The sequence below is a fragment of the Oncorhynchus keta genome, chromosome 19 (assembly GCF_023373465.1).
Source record: "Oncorhynchus keta strain PuntledgeMale-10-30-2019 chromosome 19, Oket_V2, whole genome shotgun sequence".
Taxonomy (NCBI): domain Eukaryota; kingdom Metazoa; phylum Chordata; class Actinopteri; order Salmoniformes; family Salmonidae; genus Oncorhynchus; species Oncorhynchus keta.
The window spans coordinates 78,056,005-78,081,572 of NC_068439.1; the positions used below are offsets into that span (position 1 = coordinate 78,056,005).

Genomic DNA, 25,568 nt, shown 5'->3' on the forward strand with positions numbered 1-25,568 from the left:
TAACCTCATGCCTTTGTCTCCTCACCTATAATAAGGTTAAAAACCTTCCCTTTAAACAGGATGCCCTTGTCTCCTCACCTATAATGAGGTTAAAAACCTTCCCTTTAACCTCATGCCCTTGTCTCCTCACCTATAATAAGGTTAAAAACCTTCCCTTTAAACAGGATGCTCTTGTCTCCTCACCTATAATGAGGTTAAAAACCTTCCCTTTAACCTCATGCCCTTGTCTCCTCACCTATAATGAGGTTAAAAACCTTCCCTTTAACCTCATGCCCTTGTCTCCTCACCTATAATAAGGTTAAAAACCTTCCCTTTAACCTCATGCCCTTGTCTCCTCACCTATAATGAGGTTAAAAACCTTCCCTTTAACCTCATGCCCTTGTCTCCTCACCTATAATGAGGTTAAAACCCTTCCCTTTAACAGGATGCTCCTGTCTCCTCACCTATAATGAGGTTAAAAACCTTCCCTTTAACCTCATGCCCTTGTCTCCTCACCTATAATGAGGTTAAAACCCTTCCCTTTAACAGGATGCTCCTGTCTCCTCACCTATAATGAGGTTAAAAACCTTCCCTTTAAACAGGATGCCCTTGTCTCCTCACCTATAATGAGGTTAAAAACCCTCCCTTTAACCTCATGCCTTTGTCTCCTCACCTATAATAAGGTTAAAAACCTTCCCTTTAAACAGGATGCCCTTGTCTCCTCACCTATAATGAGGTTAAAAACCTTCCCTTTAACCTCATGCTCTTGTCTCCTCACCTATAATGAGGTTAAAAACCTTCCCTTTAACCTCATGCCCTTGTCTCCTCACCTATAATGAGGTTAAAAACCTTCCCTTTAACCTCATGCCCTTGTCTCCTCACCTATAATAAGGTTAAAAACCTTCCCTTTAACCTCATGCCCTTGTCTCCTCACCTATAATGAGGTTAAAACCCTTCCCTTTAACAGGATGCTCCTGTCTCCTCACCTATAATGAGGTTAAAAACCTTCCCTTTAAACAGGATGCCCTTGTCTCCTCACCTATAATAAGGTTAAAAACCTTCCCTTTAACCTCATGCCCTTGTCTCCTCACCTATAATAAGGTTAAAAACCTTCCCTTTAACCTCATGCCCTTGTCTCCTCACCTATAATGAGGTTAAAAACCTTCCCTTTAACCTCATGCCCTTGTCTCCTCACCTATAATAAGGTTAAAAACCTTCCCTTTAAACAGGATGCTCTTGTCTCCTCACCTATAATGAGGTTAAAAACCTTCCCTTTAACCTCATGCCCTTGTCTCCTCACCTATAATAAGGTTAAAAACCTTCCCTTTAAACAGGATGCTCTTGTCTCCTCACCTATAATGAGGTTAAAAACCTCCCTTTAAACAGGATGCCCTTGTCTCCTCACCTATAATGAGGTTAAAAACCTCCCTTTAACCTCATGCCTTTGTCTCCTCACCTATAATAAGGTTAAAAACCTTCCCTTTAAACAGGATGCCCTTGTCTCCTCACCTATAATGAGGTTAAAAACCTTCCCTTTAACCTCATGCCCTTGTCTCCTCACCTATAATAAGGTTAAAAACCTTCCCTTTAAACAGGATGCTCTTGTCTCCTCACCTATAATGAGGTTAAAAACCTTCCCTTTAACCTCATGCCCTTGTCTCCTCACCTATAATGAGGTTAAAAACCTTCCCTTTAACCTCATGCCCTTGTCTCCTCACCTATAATGAGGTTAAAAACCTTCCCTTTAACCTCATGCCCTTGTCTCCTCACCTATAATGAGGTTAAAAACCTTCCCTTTAACCTCATGCCCTTGTCTCCTCACCTATAATGAGGTTAAAAACCTTCCCTTTAACCTCATGCCCTTGTCTCCTCACCTATAATGAGGTTAAAAACCTTCCCTTTAACCTCATGCCCTTGTCTCCTCACCTATAATAAGGTTAAAAACCTTCCCTTTAACCTCATGCCCTTGTCTCCTCACCTATAATGAGGTTAAAAACCTTCCCTTTAACCTCATGCCCTTGTCTCCTCACCTATAATAAGGTTAAAAACCTTCCCTTTAACCTCATGCCCTTGTCTCCTCACCTATAATGAGGTTAAAAACCTTCCCTTTAACCTCATGCCCTTGTCTCTATAACCTATAATGAGGTTTTTACATGTTCTTTTTCTTCTCCTTTTTGAAATTCAATGTATTCACTTGCTTACATCTGCTTTGTTCGTTTGTTTGTCCTCTCCTCTCATTAAAACTCATCGATGGCAGTCGGCAGTGAGCGGGGTAAATAGACAATTCAGATGCTCCCAAGCGCCATGCTAACATCTTGAATTCCGTCACCATATTGTAGTCCTTCTCTCTCACCTTCACCTCCCTGCCTCATTTGACCCCCACATGACCTGGAAGCATTAATCTATTGCTTTGGTCTGCAGGGAGGTCCATTCATACATATGCATGTGTTGAATGGAGACATACAACTACAGGTTTACTTTGTTAACGCCTGTTAATAGTGGTAATTGTTAGCTTTTCTTTATGTTATTCTACATCACTAATCTATATTCTACTAATGATACTCCTATAAAGGCTATCAATATTTTTTCCAAAGGTTTGACCTATGATTTATAGACTTGTCCACAGCTGAAGCAAAGCTTTGATGTGCTTTAGACTTGGGGCCTATTTCACAAAGCTGGTTTCATGTTTAACTTTCACATGGATGGTATCTGCTGCTTTCGAAATTGAATTCAGTTCTTCCCACATTTGTCAAGTACTCGGGAATGGAATCGCTTGCTGATTCTAATTCTAGTGTTCCACCTTTCTGTTCTGATTCTTAAAAAAAACAAAAAACCATTCCCTACCATGTGTTGTCTTGTTCTGAGACTATAGGGTATATGTGAAAGTTATCTGGCTATTCCCCAGCTTCCTGAAATGTCCTGGTGCTTCACCATATTCATTTAAATTGTAATTCATTTCAGAGCATTTTTCAAAAAGTATCACTTTGAATGCAGCCGCTATCTGAAGTCCCTGGACTTCTAAACGTGTCCAAGTGTTTGTGAACAACACAGACTCTGTATCTGTGCTTTGCCACATGCCTGTCTGAGAGTGATGGGTGCCGAGTGAGCAAGGGCACGATCCCAACTTGACATCCACGAGCCTAACTCAGACTTTCGCCGATATCATGTAAACTCTAGTTGCTCGCAGATCTCAAGGAAGGATTCGGGCCATTGTTTTTCCTGTTGTTTTGGAGAGCAGTCTTCACCTACTTCTGTCCCCTCCCCAAGGTTCCAAAGTGCTGACGAATGATGACTTCACCAAAGATCTCTTCCGGTTTTTGCAACTGCTCTGTGAGGGGCACAACGGGGGTGAGAACTTGTATAAATTGGTGTAAAACTAATGTGATTATTTTTTTATTTTTTTTGTATCAATTTGGACCAGTTGTCAAAATAAATGTAATCACAAAATGATCTGATCGCTCTTTCGTTTAGGTGGTAAAAGTACCATTTCCAAGTTAGCTAACTTAACCATAACTCATGATAGGTTGCTCACAACCAGGCTCCTACTCTCCACATTATCACAATTATACAATTAACCACATTATCCCAAAAGCTAAATTTGTTCTTCACAGATTTCCAAAACTTCCTGAGAACACAAACAGGAAACACGTTGACAGTAAACATTATCATCAGCACAGTGGACTACCTGCTACGGCTTCAGGTGATACACACTCACACACACACACACACACACACACACACACACACACACACACACACACACACACACACACACACACACACACACACACACACACACACACACACACACACACACACACACACACACACACACACACACACACACACACACACACACTCACACACATTCAGCTATTTTGTCTCCCTAAACCACAAACACACACACACATTCAGGTATTTTGTCTCCCTAAACCACAAACACACACACACACACACATTCAGCGATGTTGTCTCCCTAAACCACAAACACACACACACATTCAGGTATTTTGTCTCCCTAAACCACAAACACACACACACACACATATTCAGCTATTTTGTCTCCCTAAACCACAAACACACACACACATTCAGGTATTTTGTCTCCACACAAACCACAAACACACACACACACACACACACACACACACACACACACACACATATTCAGCTATTTTGTCTCCCTAAACCACAAACACACACACACATTCAGGTATTTTGTCTCCCGAAACCACAAACACACACACACACACATTCAGGTATTTTGTCCCCCTAAACCACAAACACACACACACACATATCCAGGTATTTTGTCTTCCGACATAAACCACAAACATAAACACACATCCAGGTATTTTGTCTTCACGACATAAACCATATTTATAAACACACATTCTGAAATGTTGTCCACAACACCCCACACACACACACACACACTACCACTCACTAAAAAGGAGAATGTGACATGTTTTCACCAACACATTGACATAGTAAAATCCTTCTCTGTAGGAATCTATCAGTGACTTCTACTGGTATTATTCTGGGAAAGACATTATCGACGAGGCAGGGCAGGTCAACTTCTCCAAAGCCTTAGCTGTCGCCAAGCAGATCTTCAACTCACTCACTGAGTACATCCAGGTAAGACCTGTCCCCTTGTGTTTTTATTGGGGTTCTACATTTAGCCTATATTCACTCTTTCGTCCCAAACGTGATATTTTTTTATTTTATGATACTTACTGACATGTTTTTTATTGGTGTGATCTTTATAAATATTCACTCTATTTTTGTGTGCTTTTTGCATTTGATTATTGTCTCCCTCCCTCCCTCCCACCTTCCTCTCTCTCCCTCCCTCCCTCTCCCCCCTTTCTCACCCCTTCCTCTCTTCTTCCCTCCCTCTCCCCCTCCCTCCCACCCTCTCTCCCTCCTCCCCCTTCCTCTCCCCCTCCCTCCTCCCCTTTCTCACCCCTTCCTCTCTTCTTCCCTCCCTCCCCCTCCTCCCCCTTCTCACCCCTCCCACCTTCCCTCCCTCCCTCCCCATCTGCCCGTCCCAGGGGCCATGTATTGGGAACCAGCAGAGTCTGGCCCACAGCAGACTGTGGGATGCAGTGGTGGGATTCCTGCATGTGTTTGCCAACATGCAGATGAAGCTGTCCCAGGTAACTAGGTGTCCTCAGTGCTGCACCAACCATTCCAGTAAAGTGAGTAAAATAAAACAGTAAACTACTGGCCCAGTCCAGCGTCCTGCGAGCTACCCTGCTGTCCTGGAGTTGCAGTCAGTGTCTATCTATAGGCAGCAGTGTCCCTCTGCTTCCTGTCAGTCAACGCTCACTGTCGTCTCCATCGCCTCTCCAATCAGTCACTGATCTTATGAAAATCACTCACATTTCAATAGATTATTCAGGGGATGTACTTGTACATCAAGCTGCCTCTCACTACAGAAACAGTAGATTGGTTCCTGCCCTGGGGGCTGTTATAGCTCAAGGCTTACTTACTACTACACTTAAATAGCCTCAAAGAGTATAGGATTCACCCACACAGGACCGCACCAAACATCCTCAACATCAATAAGCAGGTCATTAGATGTAAAGCTATTTTTCCCCAGTTCACTGTTGTAAATGAGAATATGTTCTCACTCAACTTGTCTGGTAAAGGTTGTTAAGGTTTACTTTTTATGGTAAATTAAGGTTTACATTTTTATTAACATTTAAAAACGGTATGTATTAATGCCTATATCCTGCAATAAAAGGAGCGTTTCAGCAGGAGCTTTACCCCAATAACCATGAACACAGTTACACAGTCAACCATTTAAGGACATTACAATGTGAAGGGGTTTAACCACCACTTGTCTACTGTCTTTGACTACTGTTCTCTGACCATTGTGACACTGTTTAGAACTGTCTGACATTGTGACACTGTTTAGAACTGTCTGGCCATTGTGACACTGTTTAGAACTGTCTGACCATTGTGACACTGTTTAGAACTGTCTGACCATTGTGACACTGTTTAGAACTGTCTGGCCATTGTGACACTGTTTAGAACTGTCTGACCATTGTGACACTGTTTAGAACTGTCTGACCATTGTGACACTGTTTAGAACTGTCTGACCATTGTGACACTGTTTAGAACTGTCTGACCATTGTGACACTGTTTAGAACTGTCTGACCATTGTGACACTGTTTAGAACTGTCTGACCATTGTGACACTGTTTAGAACTGTCTGACCATTGTGACACTGTTTAGAACTGTCTGACCATGTGACACTGTTTAGAACTGTCTGACCATTGTGACACTGTTTAGAACTGTCTGACCATGTGACACTGTTTAGAACTGACTGACCATTGTGACACTGTTTAGAACTGTCTGACCATTGTGACACTGTTTAGAACTGTCTGACCATTGTGACACTGTTTAGAACTGTCTGACCATTGTGACACTGTTTAGAACTGTCTGACCATTGTGACACTGTTTAGAACTGTCTGCCCATTGTGACACTGTTTAGAACTGTCTGCCCATTGTGACACTGTTTAGAACTGTCTGCCCATTGTGACACTGTTTAGAACTGTCTGCCCATTGTGACACTGTTTAGAACTGTCTGCCCATTGTGACACTGTTTAGAACTGTCTGCCCATTGTGACACTGTTTAGAACTGTCTGCCCATTGTGACACTGTTTAGAACTGTCCACGTCTCAGTGAAATGGTATGTTGTATAAAAAACTCTAGTCTAATATATATCCTAGTTTATTCTGGCTTGTAGTAATAGTTGCGCTCAATAGTAGATTTAGCTTTTCGTTTTGTCGTCCAGAGGAATGCGGATGCTGTCTTCCTAGATTAGGCCTGTAAAATCCCTCTAACATTAGATAATGACATTAATCTGTGTTGAATGATTTTGTTTTGGTTGTGTATTTTTAATGCACGCCAACGTTGTATTGTACACATTATTGAGCTTGAAAAATGCTTTATAAATACATTATATTATGATTTATTTATTTCATTATTAAGTACTAATAAATACAAATGAATAAATAGTAATTCATAGTAATAAATGAATCGTAGTACAGTGTTAATGGAGTTCTTCTGACGGCCGGTGCTCCTTTAGGACTCGTGTCAGATTGAGCTGCTCAAGGAGTTGATGGATCTTCAGCAGGACATGGTGGTGATGATGCTGTCACTGCTCGAGGGTAAGAACCTACTACAGATTCACTCAAATAGGACTTTAGACGTTGTAGGTTACGGTCACCACACAAGCATTTGTTTATATTTACCCCATATAGTCAATAATTTACACATAGCAGTAATGGTGCATACTGTAGGTATCCACATAATACAAGTTCTATTCTTAACCCCATTCCTTTACTTAGATTTGTGTGTATTGGGTATAGGTTGTGAAATGTGATTTGTGTGTATTGGGTATAGGTTGTGAAATGTGATTTGTGTGTATTGGGTATAGGTTGTGAAACTTAGATATCACTTGTTAGATACTGCTGCACTGTTAGAACTGGAAGCACAATAATTTCTCTACACTCACATTAACCTCTGCTAACCATGTGTATGTGACCAATACAATTTGATTTGATTGTGTGAATATGAACAAGGAAGAAAGTAAGAGTAAGTTTGTAAGTAAAGTAAGTAAAGTAAGAATGTAAATTAAAGTAAAGTAAGAATGTAAATTAAAGTAAGTAAGAATGTAAATTAAAGTAAGTAAGAATGTAAATTAAAGTAAGTAATAATGTAAATTAAAGTAAGTAAGAATGTAAAGTAAAGTAAGAATGTAAATTAAAGTAAGTAAGAATGTAAATTAAAGTAAGTAAGAATGTAAATTCAAGTAAGAATGTAAATTCAAGTAAGAATGTAAATTAAAGTAAGTAAGAATGTAAATTCAAGTAGGTAAGAATGTCAATTAAAGTAAGAATGTACAGTAAAGTAAGAATGTAAATTCAAGTAAGTAAGAATGTAAAGTAAGAATGTAAATTAAAGTATGTACGAATGTAAAGTAAAGTAAGAATATAAATTAAAGTAAGTAAGAATGTAAAGTAAAGTAAGAATGTAAAGTAAGAATGTAAAGTAAAGTAAGAATATAAATTAAAGTAAGTAAGAATGTAAAGTAATAATGTAAAGTAAAGTGAGTAAGAATGTAAATTAAAGTAAGTAAGAATGTAAAGTAAAGTATGTACGAATGTAAAGTAAGAATATAAATTAAAGTAAGTAAGAATGTAAAATAAAGTATGTAAGAATGTAAAGTAAAGTAAGAATATAAATTAAAGTAAGTAAGAATGTAAATTAAAGTATGTAAGAATGTAACGTAAGTATGTAAATTAAAGTAAGTAAGAATGTAAATTAAAGTAAGTAAGAATGTAAAGTAAAGTATGTAAGAATGTAAGGTAAAGTAAGAATGTAAAGTAAAGTAAGAATGTAAAGTAAGTAAGAATGTAAAGTAAGTAAGAATGTAAAGTAAGTAAGAATGTAAATTCAAGTAAGAATGTAAATTAAAGTTAGTAAGAATGTAAATTCAAGTAAGAATGTAAAGTAAAGTAAGAATGTAAATTAAAGTAGGTAAGAATGTAAATTAAAGTAAGAATGTAAATTCGAGTAAGTAAGAACGTACAGTAAAGTAAGAATGTAAATTAAAGTTAGTAAGAATGTAAAGTAAAGTAAGAATGTAAATTAAAGTAAGTAAGAATGTAAATTAAAGTAAGAATGTAAATTAAAGTAAGTAAGAATGTAAAGTATAGTAAGAATGTAAATTAAAGTAAGTAAGAATGTAAATTAAAGTAGGTAAGAATGTAAATGAAAGTAAGAATGTAAATTCGAGTAAGTAAGAATGTACAGTAAAGTAAGAATGTAAATTCAAGTAAGTAAGAATGTAAAGTAAGAATGTAAATTAAAGTATGTACGAATGTAAAGTAAGAATGTAAAGTAAAGTAAGAATGTAAAGTAAAGTAAGAATATAAATTAAAGTAAGTAAGAATGTAAATTAAAGTAAGTAAGAATGTAAATTAAAGTAAGTAAGAATGTAAAGTAAAGTAAGTAAGAATGTAAAGTAAGAATGTAAAGTAAAGTGAGTAAGAATGTAAAGTAAAGTGAGTAAGAATGTAAAGTATGTACGAATGTAAAGTAAAGTAAGAATATAAATTAAAGTAAGTAAGAATGTAAAGTAAGAATGTAAAGTAAAGTAAGAATGTAAAGTAAAGTAAGAATATACATTAAAGTAAGTAAGAATGTAAAGTAAGAATGTAAAGTAAAGTGAGTAAGAATGTAAAGTAAAGTATGTACGAAAGTAAAGTAAAGTAAGAATGTAAATTAAAGTATGTAAGAATGTAAAGTAAGAATATAAATTAAAGTAAGTAAGAATGTAAATTAAAGTAAGTAAGAATGTAAAGTAAAGTATGTAAGAATGTAAAGTAAGAATGTAAAGTAAGAATGTAAAGTAAGTAAGAATGTAAAGTAAGTAAGAATGTAAATTCAAGTAAGAATGTAAATTAAAGTTAGTAAGAATGTAAATTCAAGTAAGAATGTAAAGTAAAGTAAGAATGTAAATTTAAGTAAGTAAGAATGTAAATTAAAGTAGGTAAGAATGTAAATTAAAGTAAGAATGTAAATTCGAGTAAGTAAGAATGTAAAGTATAGTAAGAATGTAAAGTATAGTAAGAATGTAAATTAAAGTAAGTAAGAATGTCAATTAAAGTAAGTAAGAATGTCAATTAAAGTAAGAATGTAAAGTAAAGTTAGTAAGAATGTAAATTCAAGTAAGAATGTAAAGTAAAGTAAGAATATCAATTAAAGTAAGTAAGAATGTAAATTAAAGTAGGTAAGAATGTAAATTAAAGCAAGAATGTAAATTCGAGTAAGTAAGAATGTACAGTACAGTAAGAATGTAAATTCAAGTAAGTAAGAATGTAAAGTATAGTAAGAATGTAAAGTAAAGTAATTAAGAATGTAAAGTAGAGTAAGAATGTAAATTAAAGTAAGAATGTAAAGTAAAGTAAGAATGCAAAGTAAAGTATGTAAGATTGTAAATTCAAGTAAGAATGTAAAGTAAAGTAAGAATGTAAATTCAAGAAAGAATGTAAAGTAAGTAAGAATGTAAAGTAAGTAAGAATGTAAATTAAAGTAAGAATGTAAAGTAAAGTAAGAATGTAAAGTAAAGAAAGTAAGAATGTAAAGTAAGTAAGAATGTAAAGTAAGAATGTAAATTCAAGTAAGTAAGAATGTAAAGTAAAGTAAGAATGTAAATTCAAGTAAGTAAGAATGTAAATATGACATGACATTGATTCCCAGTCTTATGTGATGTCTCCTAGGCAACGTGGTGAATGGAACGATTGGAAAGCAGATGGTGGACACTCTGGTGGAGTCCTCCAGCAACGTCGAGATGATCCTCAAGTTCTTCGACATGTTCCTCAAGATCAAGGACCTGACCACCTCTGACAACTTCAGAGAGTACGACCCCGAGAACAAGGGGGTCATCTCCAAAAAAGATTTCCAGAAGTCCATGGAGAACCAGAAGCAGTACACCCAGTCGGAGATTGAGTTCCTCCTCTCCTGCACCGAGGCCGACGAAAACGACATGTTCAACTACGAGGAGTTTGTGGAGCGGTTCCACGAGCCGGCCAAAGACATCGGCTTCAACGTAGCCGTGCTGCTCACCAACCTCTCTGAGCACATGCCTCACGACCCCCGTCTGGCCACCTTCCTGGAACCAGCTGAGAGCGTGCTGAACTACTTCGAGCCGTACCTGGGCCGCATCGAGATCATGGGCGGAGGGAAGCGCATTGAGAGGGTCTACTTTGAGATCAGCGAGTCCAGTCGTACGCAGTGGGAGAAGCCACAGGTCAAAGAGTCCAAGAGACAGTTCATCTTTGATGTGGTCAACGAGGGGGGAGAAAGCGAGAAGATGGAGATGTTTGTGAACTTCTGCGAAGACACCATCTTTGAGATGCAGCTGGCGTCTCAGATCTCGGAGCCCGACGTGGTGGAGCGCCAGGAAGAGGAAGAGGAGGAGGTGCACAACTTGTTAGAAGAGCTTGCAGAGGAAGAGGAGAATAGCGAGCTGGAGGCTTCCTCGGCTTTCACCATGGCCTGCATCTCCGCCAAGAAGAAGATCTCCAACTTCAGACAGATGCTGACCTTCAAGATCCTCAAGAAGCAGTTCAAGAAGACCAAGAAGCTGAGCTTGAAGGAGATGACCGTTGGGTTCTTCTCCTTCTTCTGGACGCTCTTCACAGGGTTCTTCAAGGGGATCTACAGCCTCATCTTCGGATTCTTCCACCTCATCTGGTCGTCCATGTTCGGAGGCGGGCTCGTCGAAGGTGGGATCTTTTTTTAATCTTCTTTGAATTATTATTTCCTATTTCGTTTATTTTTTCTCTTTCACATTATTGTTTTTTGGCTAAGTGTGTTGCAATGTTTTTAAATGCACTTTAAATAAAGTTTGATTTGATTTGAAGGAGCCAAGAACATGAAGGTGACAGACATCTTGGGTAACATGCCCGACCCCACCCAGTTTGGTATCCACGGCGATGTGTTGGAGATGGAGAAGGCCGAGGTTGGTGATTCTGTGTCGGGCGGGACAGACCAGGCCATCAAACCGTCAGACAAGGCAGAGCAGGACATTTTAATGCAGATGATTAATCCCACGCCAAAGAAAGGGGAAGGGTTAAAACACGTTGATCCTGGACTGGGAGACGTCTCTGAGACTCCTGAGACCACCGCCACTGTGGAGAAGAAGGTGAGCAATGTATATCTGTTAAACCTTAGGATTAAAAAAAATAAGAAATTAAATACAATGGTTTGTGCAGCTTATAACACTTTAGACAACCGGAAGATATCATATACAATGTTGATTTACGATGGCTTCTGTATAGCCTACTAGTTCTCAGTAGGGCATGTTTCACATGGGTGATGTCACTAATAATTATACCTCTATCCTTCTGTTGTCTGTCTCATGTGGAAGACTGATCCTCTCTATCCTTCTGTTGTCTGTCTCATGTAGAAGACTGATCCTCTCTATCCTTCTGTTGTCTGTCTCATGTAGAAGACTGATCCTCTCTATCCTTCTGTTGTCTGTCTCATGTAGAAGACTGATCCTCTCTAACCATCTGTTGTCTGTCTCATGTAGAAGACTGATTGATCCTCTCTATCCTTCTGTTGTCTGTCTCATGTAGAAGACTGATCCTCTCTATCCTTCTGTTGTCTGTCTCATGTAGGAGACTGAACCTCGCTATCCTTCTGTTGTCTGTCTCATGTAGAAGACTGATCCTCTCTATCCACCTGTTGTCTGTCTCATGTAGAAGACTGATCCTCTCTAACCATCTGTTGTCTGTCTCATGTGGAAGACTGATCCTCTCTATCCTTCTGTTGTCTGTCTCATGTAGAAGACTGATCCTCTCTATCCTTCTGTTGTCTGTCTCATGTAGAAGACTGATCCTCTCTATCCTTCTGTTGTCTGTCTCATGTAGAAGACTGATCCTCTCTATCCTTCTGTTGTCTGTCTCATGTAGAAGACTGATCCTCTCTATCCATCTGTTGTCTGTCTCATGTAGAAGACTGATCCTCTCTATCCACCTGTTGTCTGTCTCATGTAGAAGACTGATCCTCTCTATCCATCTGTTGTCTATCTCATGTAGAAGACTGAACCTCTCTAACATTCTGTTGTCTCATGTAGAAGACTGAACCTCTCTAACATTCTGTTGTCTCATGTAGAAGGCTGTTAAAGAAACCAAAGAGTCGGAACCAGAGAAAGCAGAGTGAGTAGTCTCTACATTTATTTATCTCTGTCTGTGTATGTTTACTTCAGCTATGTAACATGAAGAGCATGTTAAAATCAACTTGATTTAAAGTGTATTTAAAACATACATTCAAATCCTGTGCTCGGTTGCTCGCATCTTGACAGTTTGTTAATTTAAATAAGAGTTTGATTTTAATTGATAATACTTTCTTAAAATGAAAATAATTGAATGAAACGAAAGACGGTGTTGTGTTTTGTGTCGTGTGTTGTGTTTGTGTTGTGTTGTGTGTTGTAGTGTGTTGTGTGTTGTGTTGTGTGTTGTAGTGTGTTGTGTCGTGTGTTGTGTTTGTGTTGTGTTGTGTGTTGTGTTGTAGTGTGTTGTGTGTTGTGTAGTGTGTCGTGTGTTGTGTTTGTGTTGTGTTGTGTGTTGTGTTGTAGTGTGTTGTGTGTTGTGTAGTGTGTTGTGTTGTGTTGTGTTGGGTTGTGTTGTGTTGGGGTTTCAGCTCTCTAACAGTTGTCAGAGCTGTATGCTGGTGTCAGATCGATAACAGATCGGCGGCCATCTTGTGTTCTCACAGCACAGAGAAGAAGGAGAAGGAAGACAAGGCCAAGGAGGAGGAGCCTAAAGAGGAAGTGGCTCAGGAGAAGCCCGCCCCCAAGTCCAGAAACGGCCAATCAAAGGATGCTCCTACTTCCTTCTTTGCCAGTTTCTTTGCTGGGCTGGAGGTCTACCAGGCCAAGATGCTGGTAATACATCAGACATTGTGTTTGTTCTACATTAAATGGCATATATTATATTATTATTATTATTGGGCGCTGGGTAATCTCTCTCCAGAAATAGCTTTTCTGCCTCTGCCACCTGCTGTCAACAGTGACCTTCCACATTGTCTTCATTGCAGTCACGCTCACCTCAGAAGACTGCTTTAAATGATAATGACTAAATGTATTATCATGACTGAATGTATTATCATGACTAAATGTATGATCATGACTAAATGTATGATCATGACTAAATGTCTAACTTTGTGTTCCATGTGTTCCAGAACACGTTGGCTCGGAACTTCTACAACATGCGTTTCCTGGCTCTGTTTGTGGCGTTTGCCATCAACTTCATCCTACTGTTCTACAGGGTAATTTATGTTTTCTTGCTCTCTTTTCTACAAGTTGCTAATAGTTATCGCGTTGATGGAGAGATGAGGTGTTTTCTTGCTCTCTTTTCTACAAGTTGCTAATAGTTATCGCGTTGATGGAGAGATAAGGTGTTTTCTTTCCCGCCTTACGGTGACAGTTCTTTAGCAATAACCAGGCTCTTGTATGTAACAAGCTCATAGCCTCACTGCTGAATTAGACGTTCATCCACGTTCTCCAAACGTCCAATTTAGAAGTGTTTTTGTTGCTCCCGCTGATCTTTATCATTCAATTTCTTCAAATGACACATTTGGAAGTTAGGGGTTAAGTTTAGTCACTCATTTTGAATGGTTAACCTAAGGTCTAAGGTTTGGATAGGGTTATGAATGGTTAAGGTAAGTGTTAAGAATTGGATAGAGTAATGCATGGTTAAGGTACGGGTTAAGGTTTGGATAGGGTTATGAATGGTTAAGGTTAGGGTTAAGGTTTGGATAGGGTTATGAATGGTTAAGGTTAGGGTTAAGGTTTGGATAGGGTTATGAATGGTTAAGGTACGGGTTAAGGTCTGGGATAGGGTTATGAATGGTTAAGGTAAGGGTTAAGGTTTGAGATAGGGTTATGAATGGTTAAGGTTAGGGTTAAGGTTTGGATAGGGTTATGAATGGTTAAGGTAAGGGTTAACGTTAGGGATAGAGTCAAAACCCACAACTGGTATCAAACACACAACCTTCTGATCCAGAGTCATGGGTTTACGCCTATCAACAACACACTAGCAAAAACCAAGCCTACTTGATAGTGGTTGTGAAGGCATTCCCCGACGTCATCAGGACGTGAGACAGATGTCCAATTTTGACATCAATCTTGAACGACCTGGCTGGATGACCACTTGGAGTCAACTTTGAGACAATGTTGTGAGCTGGTTGTGTGTTTGCTGCGATTTGACCATTGTGCAGTTTGTCATAGAAATAAAAACACCTTTTCTCCGTGGGTCGTCTGCCCTCAGGTGACTGCTGATGAGGATGACTCCTGGACTAGTTCTGATGATGATGATGAAGGTGGTGAGGAGTACTTTGTCCTGGAGGAGAGTACAGGCTACATGGCTCCTACACTGTGTTTCCTTGCTGTGTTCCACACTGCCCTCTCTGTCCTCTGTTTGATTGGCTACTACTTTCTCAAGGTGATTCCAATCATTTAATCAATCAGCAACCGATCACATCGTTTCGCAACATCTTTCTGTCCGTCTGCGTGTCTGTCTGCGTGTCTGTCTGCGTGTCTGTCTGCGTGTCCGTCTGCGTGTCCCTCTGCGTGTCCCTCTGCGTGTCCCTCTGCGTGTCTGTCTGTGTGTCTGTCTGCGTGTCCCTCTGCGTGTCCCTCTGCGTGTCCCTCTGCGTGTCCCTCTGCGTGTCCCTCTGCGTGTCTGTCTGTGTGTTTGTGTCTGTCGTGTCCGTCTGCGTGTCTGTCTGCGTGTCCCTGTCCGTGCGTGTCTGTCTGCGTGTCCATCTGCGTATCCGTCTGCGTGTCCGTCTGCGTGTCTGTCTGCGTGTCCCTCTGCGTGTCCCTCTGCGTGTCTGTCCGTCTGCGTGTCGTGTCCGTCTGCGTGTCCGTCTGCGTGTGTCTGTCTGTGTCCCTCTGCGTGTCTGTCTGCGTGTCCGTCTGCGTGTCTGCGTGTCCCTCTGTCCCTCTGCGTGTCTCTGCGTGTCTGTCTGCGTGTCCGTGTCTGTCTGCGTGTCCGTCTGCGTGTCCTGCGTGTCTGCGTGTCGCGTGTCTGTCTGCGTGTCCGTCTGCGTGTCTGTCTGCGTGTCCGTCTGCGTGTCTGTCTGCGTGTCCGTCTGCGTGTCCCTGTCTGCGTGTCCGTGTCCCTCTGCGTGTCCCTCTGTCTGCGTGTCTCTGCATCTGCGTGTCCGTCTGCGTGTCCCTCTGCGTGTCCCTGCGTGTCTGTCTGCGTGTCCGTCTGCGTGTCCCTCTGCGTGTCCCTCTGCGTGTCCGTCTGCGTGTCCGTCTGCGTGTCTGTCTGCGTGTCCGTCTGCGTGTCCCTCTGCGTGTCCCTCTGCGTGTCCCTCTGCGTGTCTGTCTGCGTGTCCGTCTGCGTGTCCCTCTGCGTGTCCCTCTGCGTGTCCGTCTGCGTGTCCGTCTGCGTGTCCGTCTGCGTGTCCGTCTGCGTGTCCGTCTGCGTGTCCCTCTGCGTGTCCGCGTGTCTGTCTGCGTGTCCGTCTGCGTGTCCCTCTGCGTGTCCGCGTGTCCGTCTGCGTGTCCGTCTGCGTGTCCGTCTGCGTGTCCCTCTGCGTGTCTGTCTGCGTGTCTGTCTGCGTGTCCCTCTGCGTGTCCGTCTGCGTGTCCGTCTGCGTCCCTCTGCGTGTCCCTCTGCGTGTCTGTCTGCGTGTCTGTCTGCGTGTCCGTCTGCATGTCCCTCTGCGTGTCTGTCTGCGTGTCTGTCTGCGTGTCCGTCTGCGTGTCCGTCTGCGTGTCCGTCTGCGTGTCCGTCTGCGTGTCTGCGTGTCTGTGTCTGTCTGCGTGTCCGTCTGCGTGTCCCTCTGCGTGTCCGTGTGTCCGTCTGCGTGTCCGTGTGTCTGTCGTGTCTGTCTGTGTCTGTCTGCATGTCCCTCTGCGTGTCCGTCTGCGTGTCCGTCTGCGTGTCTGTCTGCGTGTCTGTCTGCGTGTCCATGTCCCTCTGCGTGTCCGTCTGCGTGTCTGTCTGCGTGTCTGTCTGCGTGTCCGTCTGCGTGTCCGTCTGCGTGTCTGTCTGCGTGTCTGTCTGCGTGTCTGTCTGCGTGTCCGTCTGCGTGTCCGTCTGCGTGTCTGTCTGCCTACCCGTTTGTCTCGGTCCGTCGTTGTACTCTTATGATCTTCTTCCTCAATTTTTCTCCTCTCTCCCCTTTTGTCTCTCTGTCGTCCATTTCCCTCCCAGGTGCCTCTGGTGGTGTTTAAGAGAGAGAAAGGGATCGCCAGGCTCTTGGAGTTTGAAGGTCTCTACATCACGGAGCAGCCGGCAGACGATGACATCACAGGACAGTGGGATCGCCTCGTCATCAACACACCGTGAGTCATTACCACGGAGGTACACTCAGTGCCTGGCTTGGACTGAAACAGGTGCCGGTACTGTTTATATTTAGGTGCGGGAGCTCCACAATACTTTGGAGCTAAGATTCTATGAGAAGTGCAGGAACTCAAGCGGTAGAACATGTGAGGTGCCGGTACTCAGTTCCCGGAAGCTCCTGCCCAAGTCAACCACTGTGTAAAGTCAGTTTAACAAGTCAGTTGAACAAGTCAGTTGAACAAGTCAGATGAACAAGTCAGATGAACAAGTCAGATGAACAAGTCAGATGAACAAGTCAGTTGAACAAGTCAGTTGAACAAGTCAGATGAACAAGTCAGTTGAACAAGTCAGTTGAACAAGTCAGTTGAACAAGTCAGTTGAACAAGTCAGATGAACAAGTCAGTTGAACAAGTCAGTTGAACAAGTCAGTTGAACAAGTCAGATGAACAAGTCAGTTGAACAAGTCAGATGAACAAGTCAGTTGAACAAGTCAGATGAACAAGTCAGTTGAACAAGTCACCAGCTTCAGATGGAAGTTCCCAATAGAATTGGAGAGACATTGAACGACTGATACCATGTCTATCTTATTTTTCTCAAGGTCCTTCCCCAATAATTACTGGGACAAGTTTATCAAACGGAAGGTACGTGGGATTTCAAAACTAATATTAACATGTAGAATAATGTATAATGTTATTCACACAGAATTCTACACAAGTTCTACACAGTATAATGTCATAGTGTAGTATAACAAATCTTATAAACCCAAACCGTATGTCTTTCCCTGTATGTGTCTGTCTATAGTTCATTAATAAGTATGGAGACCTGTATGTGTCTGTCTATAGATCATTAATTAGTCTGGAGACCTATATTTGTCTGTCTATAGGTCATTTATTAGTCTGGAGACCTATATTTGTCTGTCTATAGGTCATTAATAAGTATGGAGACCTGTTTTCGTCTGTCTATAGGTCATTAATAAGTATGGAGACCTGTTTTCGTCTGGTTATAGGTCATTAATAAGTATGGAGACCTGTATGGAGCTGAGCGGATAGCTGAGCTGTTGGGTCTGGATAAGAGCGCCCTGGACTTCGACCCTACTCAGGAGACCGTGGTGGAGGCGGCTTCTCTTGTATCCTGGTGAGACATTCCACTCTTCTCATATCATCCTAACAAAACTCTTAATAATGTGAATGCAGGCTGATGCATCGCTAATAAAACACGTAGCTAATAAACATAGTGATAGACATAGTACCTCAGTTTAGTTTAGCACTGGTGAGAAAGTAATCCTCTCATATCAACACAGTAAAATACATGATGATACCTCTGTCTGTTTCCCAGCTAAGAAACCTCTGTCTGTTTCCCAGCTAAGAAACCTCTGTCTGTTTCCCAGCTAAGAAACCTCTGTCTGTTTCCCACCTAAGAAATCTCTGGGACTGTTTCCCAGCTAAGAAATCTCTGTCTGTTTCCCAGCTAAGAAGCCTCTGCCTGTTTCCCAGCTAAGAAATCTCTGTCTGTTTCCCAGCTAAGAAATCTCTGTCTGTTTCCCAGCTAAGAAGCCTCTGCCTGTTTCCCAGCTAAGAAATCTCTGCCTGTTTCCCAGCTAAGAAATCTCTGTCTGTTTCCCAGCTAAGAAGCCTCTGCCTGTTTCCCAGCTAAGAAATCTCTGCCTGTTTCCCAGCTAAGAAATCTCTGTCTGTTTCCCAGCTAAGAAATCTCTGTCTGTTTCCCAGCTAAGAAGCCTCTGCCTGTTTCCCAGCTAAGAAATCTCTGTCTGTTTCCCAGCTAAGAAGCCTCTGCCTGTTTCCCAGCTAAGAAATCTCTGCCTGTTTCCCAGCTAAGAAATCTCTGTCTGTTTCCCAGCTAAGAAATCTCTGTCTGTTTCCCAGCTAAGAAACCTCTCTTGTTTCCCAGCTAAGAAATCTCTGTCTGTTTCCCAGCTAAGAAACCTCTGTCTGTTTCCCAGCTAAGAAATCTCTGACTGTTTCCCAGCTAAGAAATCTCTGTCTGTTTCCCAGCTAAGAAGCCTCTGCCTGTTTCCCAGCTAAGAAACTCTGTCTGTTTCCCAGCTAGAAGCCTCTGCCTGTTTCCCAGCTAAGAAATCTCTGCCTGTTTCCCAGCTAAGAAATCTCTGTCTGTTTCCCAGCTAAGAAATCTCTGTCTGTTTCCCAGCTAAGAAACCTCTCTCTGTTTCCCAGCTAAGAAATCTCTGTCTGTTTCCCAGCTAAGAAACCTCTGTCTGTTTCCCAGCTAAGAAATCTCTGTCTGTTTCCCAGCTAAGAAACCTCTGTCTGTTTCCCAGCTAAGAAACCTCTGTCTGTTTCCCAGCTAAGAAACCTCTGTCTGTTTCCCAGCTAAGAAACCTCTGTCTGTTTCCCAGCTAAGAAATCTCTGTCTGTTTCCCAGCTAAGAAACCTCTGTCTGTTTCCCAGCTAAGAAACCTCTGTCTGTTTCCCAGCTAAGAAACCTCTGTCTGTTTCCCAGCTAAGAAACCTCTGTCTGTTTCCCAGCTAAGAAACCTCTGTCTGTTTCCCAGCTAAGAAACCTCTGTCTGTTTCCCAGCTAAGAAATCTCTGTCTGTTTCCCAGCTAAGAAACCTCTGTCTGTTTCCCAGCTAAGAAACCTCTGTCTGTTTCCCAGCTAAGAAACCTCTGTCTGTGGTTCAGCTAAGAAACATGTTTCCCAGCTAAGAAATCTCTGTCTGTTTCCCAGCTAAGAAATCTCTGCCTGTTTCCCAGCTAAGAAACATCTGTCTGTTTCCCAGCTAAGAAACCTCTGCCTGTTTCCCAGCTAAGAAATCTCTGCCTGTTTCCCAGCTAAGAAATCATGTCTGTTTCCCAGCTAAGAAATCTCTGTCTGTTTCCCAGCTAAGAAACCTCTCTCTGTTTCCCAGCTAAGAAATCTCTGTCTGTTTCCCAGCTAAGAAACATCTGTCTGTTTCCCAGCTAAGAAATCTCTGTATGTTTCCCAGCTAAGAAACCTCTGTCTGTTTCCCAGCTAAGAAACCTCTGTCTGTTTCCCAGCTAAGAAACCTCTGTCTGTTTCCCAGCTAAGAAACCTGTTTCCCAGCTAAGAAATCTCTGTCTGTTTCCCAGCTAAGAAACCTCTGTCTGTTTCCCAGCTAAGAAACCTCTGTCTGTTTCCCAGCTAAGAAACCTCTGTCTGTTTCCCAGCTAAGAAACCTCTGTCTGTTTCCCAGCTAAGAAACCTCTGTCTGTTTCCCAGCTAAGAAACCTCTGTCTGTTTCCCAGCTAAGAAATCTCTGTCTGTTTCCCAGCTAAGAAACCTCTGTCTGTTTCCCAGCTAAGAAACCTCTGTCTGTTTCCCAGCTAAGAAACCTCTGTCTGTTTCCCAGCTAAGAAATCTCTGTCTGTTTCCCAGCTAAGAAACCTCTGTCTGTTTCCCAGCTAAGAAACCTCTGTCTGTTTCCCAGCTAAGAAATCTCTGTCTGTTTCCCAGCTAAGAAACCTCTGTCTGTTTCCCAGCTAAGAAACCTCTGTCTGTTTCCCAGCTAAGAAACATGTTTCCCAGATAAGAAACCTCTGTCTGTTTCCCTATGGTAGGTTGAGCTCTATCGACACCAAGTACCACATCTGGAAAATGGGAGTGGTGCTGACTGACAACGTAAGTGTTTAGTCCCTTAAGTAAAGCCAAACTGTCAACCTAGCCCCTCCCCTTTCAGTGTTTGTGGCTGACAATAAGGCTCTGGATAGGTGTGAGCAATATGGTCAAACCACCCGGAGGCCATCAGGAGGCTATCTGGAGCCCTCAGCATACTGCTTACACCTATCCAGTCCCTTCCAAACGGCAAACACAAGGGTGAAAGGACTAAGGATTTCAAGTCGATTTTTAGACTGATGAAGTGGACGGACTGAGCTTCACATTTCCTTGTTCTGTCATGACAGTCGTTCCTGTACCTGATCTGGTACGCCACCATGTCCATCCTGGGGCACTATAACAACTTCTTCTTCGCTGCCCATCTGCTGGACATCGCCATGGGCTTCAAGACCCTCCGGACCATCCTGTCTTCCGTCACTCACAACGGAAAACAGGCACGTGGCAATAACACCACCAATCACATAGACATTTGAACCACTAGACTGTAGAACAGGGAACGTCTCAATAGTAATTTGAATGCATAGAGATACAAATGACATTTAAATTTGACCCATGTCTGGTTGCTGATTACGAAAGGTTGATATATCCTCATTCAAGTCAAGTGAAGTTTTGTTTATTTTATTTTACCTAAGATCTCAACACTAAGGGTTGGAACCTAAGTAATGTTCCTATTGTTCCATAAAAAGTTTTGAACCAATTCGAGCCCAAAAATATTTTTTCATATAGTTCCCTTTCGTGATTTTTTTTAAAAACCTGTGAAATCAACATTGTTTTTACCTTCGGCTCATGAATTTACTCAACAAATTAGCGACGCTAGAGCAGCTTCAGACCAGGTAAGATAGTTGATAATATACTTGATTGGTCAGATAAGTGCAGGAGCGAGATGAGAGAGTGGAGGGATACAGTTCACCACGTCGTGATGTTCAGCGCTTCAACATCACGACGTGGTGAACTGGAATGTGTTGAGACTATGACTAACATTGTAACTTAACCAAATTACACCATGATATACTTGACATTAGGAATATTTTGTGAGCTAAAAATAATATTATTAATGGGTTCTCAAGATAATAAAATACCGGTTCTGTTCAGGAACACCAGAGATCACGTTCTATACCGGTTCTGTTCAGGAACACCAGATATCACATTCTATACCGGTTCTGTTCAGGAACACCAGAGATCACATTCTATACCGGTTCTGTTCAGGAACACCAGATATCACATTCTATACCGGTTCTGTTCAGGAACACCAGATATCACATTCTATACCGGTTCTGTTCAGGAACACCAGAGATCACATTCTATACCGGTTCTGTTCAGGAACACCAGATATCACATTCTATACCGGTTCTGTTCTGGAACACCAGATATCACATTCTATACCGGTTCTGTTCAGGAACACCAGATATCACATTCTATACCGGTTCTGTTCAGGAACACCAGATATCACATTCTATACCGGTTCTGTTCAGGAACACCAGATATCACATTCTATACCGGTTCTGTTCAGGAACACCAGATATCACATTCTATACCGGTTCTGTTCAGGAACACCAGATATCACATTCTATACCGGTTCTGTTCAGGAACACCAGATATCACATTCTATACCGGTTCTGTTCAGGAACACCAGATATCACATTCTATACCGGTTCTGTTCAGGAACACCAGATATCACATTCTATACCGGTTCTGTTCAGGAACACCAGATATCACATTCTATACCTGTTCTGTTCAGGAACACCAGATATCACATTCTATACCGGTTCTGTTCAGGAACACCAGATATCACATTCTATACCGGTTCTGTTCAGGAACACCAGATATCACATTCTATACCAGTTCTGTTCAGGAACACCAGATATCACGTTCTATACCGGTTCTGTTCAGGAACACCAGAGATCACGTTCTATACCGATTCTGTTCAGGAACACCAGAGATCACGTTCTATACCGGTTCTGTTCAGGAACACCAGATATCACGTTCTATACCCGGTTCTGTTCAGGAACACCAGATATCACATTCTATACCGGTTCTGTTCAGGAACACCAGATATCACATTCTATACCGGTTCTGTTCAGGAACACCAGATATCACGTTCTATACCGGTTCTGTTCAGGAACACCAGATATCACATTCTATACCGGTTCTGTTCAGGAACACCAGATATCACATTCTATACCGGTTCTGTTCAGGAACACCAGATATCACATTCTATACCGGTTCTGTTCAGGAACACCAGATATCACGTTCTATACCGGTTCTGTTCAGGAACACCAGATATCACATTCTATACCGGTTCTGTTCAGGAACACCAGATATCACGTTCTATACCGGTTCTGTTCAGGAACACCAGAGATCACATTCTATACCGGTTCTGTTCAGGAACACCAGAGATCACATTCTATACCGGTTCTGTTCAGGAACACCAGATATCACATTCTATACCGGTTCTGTTCAGGAACACCAGATATCACATTCTATACCGGTTCTGTTCAGGAACACCAGATATCACATTCTATACCGGTTCTGTTCAGGAACACCAGATATCACATTCTATACCGGTTCTGTTCAGGAACACCAGATATCACGTTCTATACCGGTTCTGTTCAGGAACACCAGAGATCACGTTCTATACCGGTTCTGTTCAGGAACACCAGAGATCACGTTCTATACCGGTTCTGTTCAGGAACACCAGATATCACATTCTATACCGGTTCTGTTCAGGAACATCAGATATCACATTCTATACCGGTTCTGTTCAGGAACACCAGATATCACGTTCTATAGTTTCTGTTCCCTGAACACCAGATATCACACACTATACATTTCTGTTCAGGAACACCAGATATCACATTCTATACTGGTTCTGTTCAGGAACACCAGATATCACATTCTATACCGGTTCTGTTCAGGAACACCAGATATCACATTCTATACCGGTTCTGTTCAGGAACACCAGAGATCACGTTCTATACCGGTTCTGTTCTCTCTCACCAGATATCACGTTCTATACTCTTCTGTTCTCACCAGATATCACGTTCTATACTCTTCTGTTCAGGAACACCAGAGATCACATTCTATACTCGGTTCTGTTCTTCTCACCTCTGATCACATTCTATCTCGGTTCTGTTCAGGAACACCAGATATCACATTCTATACCGGTTCTGTTCAGGAACACCAGATATCACATTCTATACCGGTTCTGTTCAGGAACACCAGAGATCACATTCTATACCGGTTCTGTTCAGGAACACCAGAGATCACATTCTATACCGGTTATGCTTCCGTTCCTCTAAAAACAAAATGATATTTTTCAGTTATGTTCCCTGAACCGGTTCCAACCCCTGCTCAACACACTGTACATTTCTGTATGTAGAGAACACAGTGAATATTAATGTCCTCTCTCCCTCTGTCTCTCTCTCTCTGTCTCTCTCTCTCTCTCTCTCTCTCTCTCTGTCTCTCTCTCTCTCTCTCTCTCTCTGTCTCTCTCTCTCTGTCTCTCTCTCTCTCTCTCTGTGTCTCTCTCTCTGTCTCTCTCTCTCTCTCTCTGTCTCTCTCTCTCTGTCTCTCTCTCTGTCTCTCTCTCTGTCTCTCTCTCTCTCTGGTGTCTCTCTGTCTCTCTCTGGCTCTGTCTCTCTACAACTCTGTCTCTCTCGAGGACTGTCTCTGAAGTCTCTGACTGTCTGTCTCTCTCTCTCTCTCTCTCTCTCACTGTCTCTCTGACTCTGTCTCTCTCTCTCTGTCTCTCTCTCTGTCTCTCTCTCCAAGCTCACTCTGGCTGTCTCTCTCTCTGTCTCTCTCTGTCTCTCTCTCTGTCTCTCTCCTGCTCAGTGCTATCTGTTCTCTCTCTGTCTCTGCTCTCTCTGTCTCCTCCTGTCTCTCCTGCTCAGTGATATCTGTTCTCTCCTGTATATCTGTCTCAGTCTATCTGTTCCTCCTGTCTGTCTCTGCTCCCTCTGTCTCCTCCTGTATATCTCTCTCAGTGCTCTCTCTCTCTGTCTCTCTCCTGTCTCTCTGTTCCTCCTGTATCCTGCTCAGTGATATCTCCTCTGTCTGCTCAGTCTGTCTATCCTGCTCTGATATCTGTCGCTCCCTGTCTATCCTCTCCCTGATATCCCTCCGCTCTGCTCAGTGATATCTGTTCCTCCTATATCTATCTCTCTACAGTTGGTGCTGACCGTAGGTCTGTTGCCGGTGGTGGTGTATCTGTACACTGTGGTGGCCTTCAACTTCTTCAGGAAGTTCTACAACAAGAGCGAGGACGAGGACGCACCTGATATGAAGTGTGACGACATGATGACTGTAAGTCTGCACAAACACACCCCTCTACTCACTGTTAGTAGATGACTCAACAAAGTAGTATTGATATGGTGTCATAGCACGTATCAGTCAGTCATACACATCCTTCACATCCTTCCAACCAAGCCACTAATAGATGGCTTGGTTGGAGTTAATTCCACAACTCACAGAACATGTTGTAAGGAAGGAATCCAAAAACTGCTACACATCCTGCTCAGTGCTATCTGTTCCTCCTGTATATCCTGCTCAGTGATATCTGTTCCTCCTGTATATCCTGCTCAGTGATATCTGTTCCTCCTGTATATCCTGCTCAGTGATATCTGTTCCTCCTGTATATCCTGCTCAGTGATATCTGTTCCTCCTGTATATCCTGCTCAGTGATATCTGTTCCTCCTGTATATCCTGCTCAGTGATATCTGTTCCTCCTGTATATCCTGCTCAGTGATATCTGTTCCTCCTGTATATCCTGCTCAGTGATATCTGTTCCTCCTGTATATCCTGCTCAGTGATATCTGTTCCTCCTGTATATCCTGCTCAGTGATATCTGTTCCTCCTGTATATCCTGCTCAGTGATATCTGTTCCTCCTGTATATCCTGCTCAGTGATATCTGTTCCTCCTGTATATCCTGCTCAGTGATATCTGTTCCTCCTGTATATCCTGCTCAGTGATATCTGTTCCTCCTGTATATCCTGCTCAGTGATATCTGTTCCTCCTGTATATCCTGCTCAGTGATATCTGTTCCTCCTGTATATCCTGCTCAGTGATATCTGTTCCTCCTGTATATCCTGCTCA

General features: G+C 42.1%; 1 protein-coding gene and 1 long non-coding RNA gene across 4 annotated transcripts in view; both read left to right on the forward strand.

The window, feature by feature from the left end:
• The window catches only part of LOC118374826 (ryanodine receptor 3-like), a 251,864-nt gene that overhangs the window by 221,576 nt on the left and 4,720 nt on the right, over positions 1-25,568 (forward strand). For 2 of the 3 annotated variants that reach the window (XM_052471367.1, XM_052471369.1), the window contains 18 exons: positions 2,237-2,251; positions 3,247-3,327; positions 3,591-3,679; positions 4,489-4,617; positions 5,031-5,135; positions 7,075-7,156; positions 10,274-11,281; positions 11,420-11,700; positions 12,675-12,718; positions 13,278-13,446; positions 13,743-13,829; positions 14,831-15,004; positions 16,733-16,863; positions 17,460-17,502; positions 17,868-17,995; positions 20,419-20,479; positions 20,761-20,907; positions 24,644-24,778. In XM_052471367.1, the coding sequence (XP_052327327.1) occupies positions 2,237-2,251; positions 3,247-3,327; positions 3,591-3,679; positions 4,489-4,617; positions 5,031-5,135; positions 7,075-7,156; positions 10,274-11,281; positions 11,420-11,700; positions 12,675-12,718; positions 13,278-13,446; positions 13,743-13,829; positions 14,831-15,004; positions 16,733-16,863; positions 17,460-17,502; positions 17,868-17,995; positions 20,419-20,479; positions 20,761-20,907; positions 24,644-24,778 (2,909 nt within the window). The remainder of the gene's footprint in view (positions 1-2,236; positions 2,252-3,246; positions 3,328-3,590; positions 3,680-4,488; positions 4,618-5,030; positions 5,136-7,074; positions 7,157-10,273; positions 11,282-11,419; positions 11,701-12,674; positions 12,719-13,277; positions 13,447-13,742; positions 13,830-14,830; positions 15,005-16,732; positions 16,864-17,459; positions 17,503-17,867; positions 17,996-20,418; positions 20,480-20,760; positions 20,908-24,643; positions 24,779-25,568) is intronic. The other variant, XM_052471368.1, reaches the window with a different exon arrangement.
• On the forward strand, positions 526-1,987 carry LOC127909500 (uncharacterized). Its single transcript, XR_008071549.1, has 3 exons — positions 526-715; positions 1,029-1,080; positions 1,864-1,987. It is a non-coding gene; the product is annotated as an uncharacterized LOC127909500 (long non-coding RNA).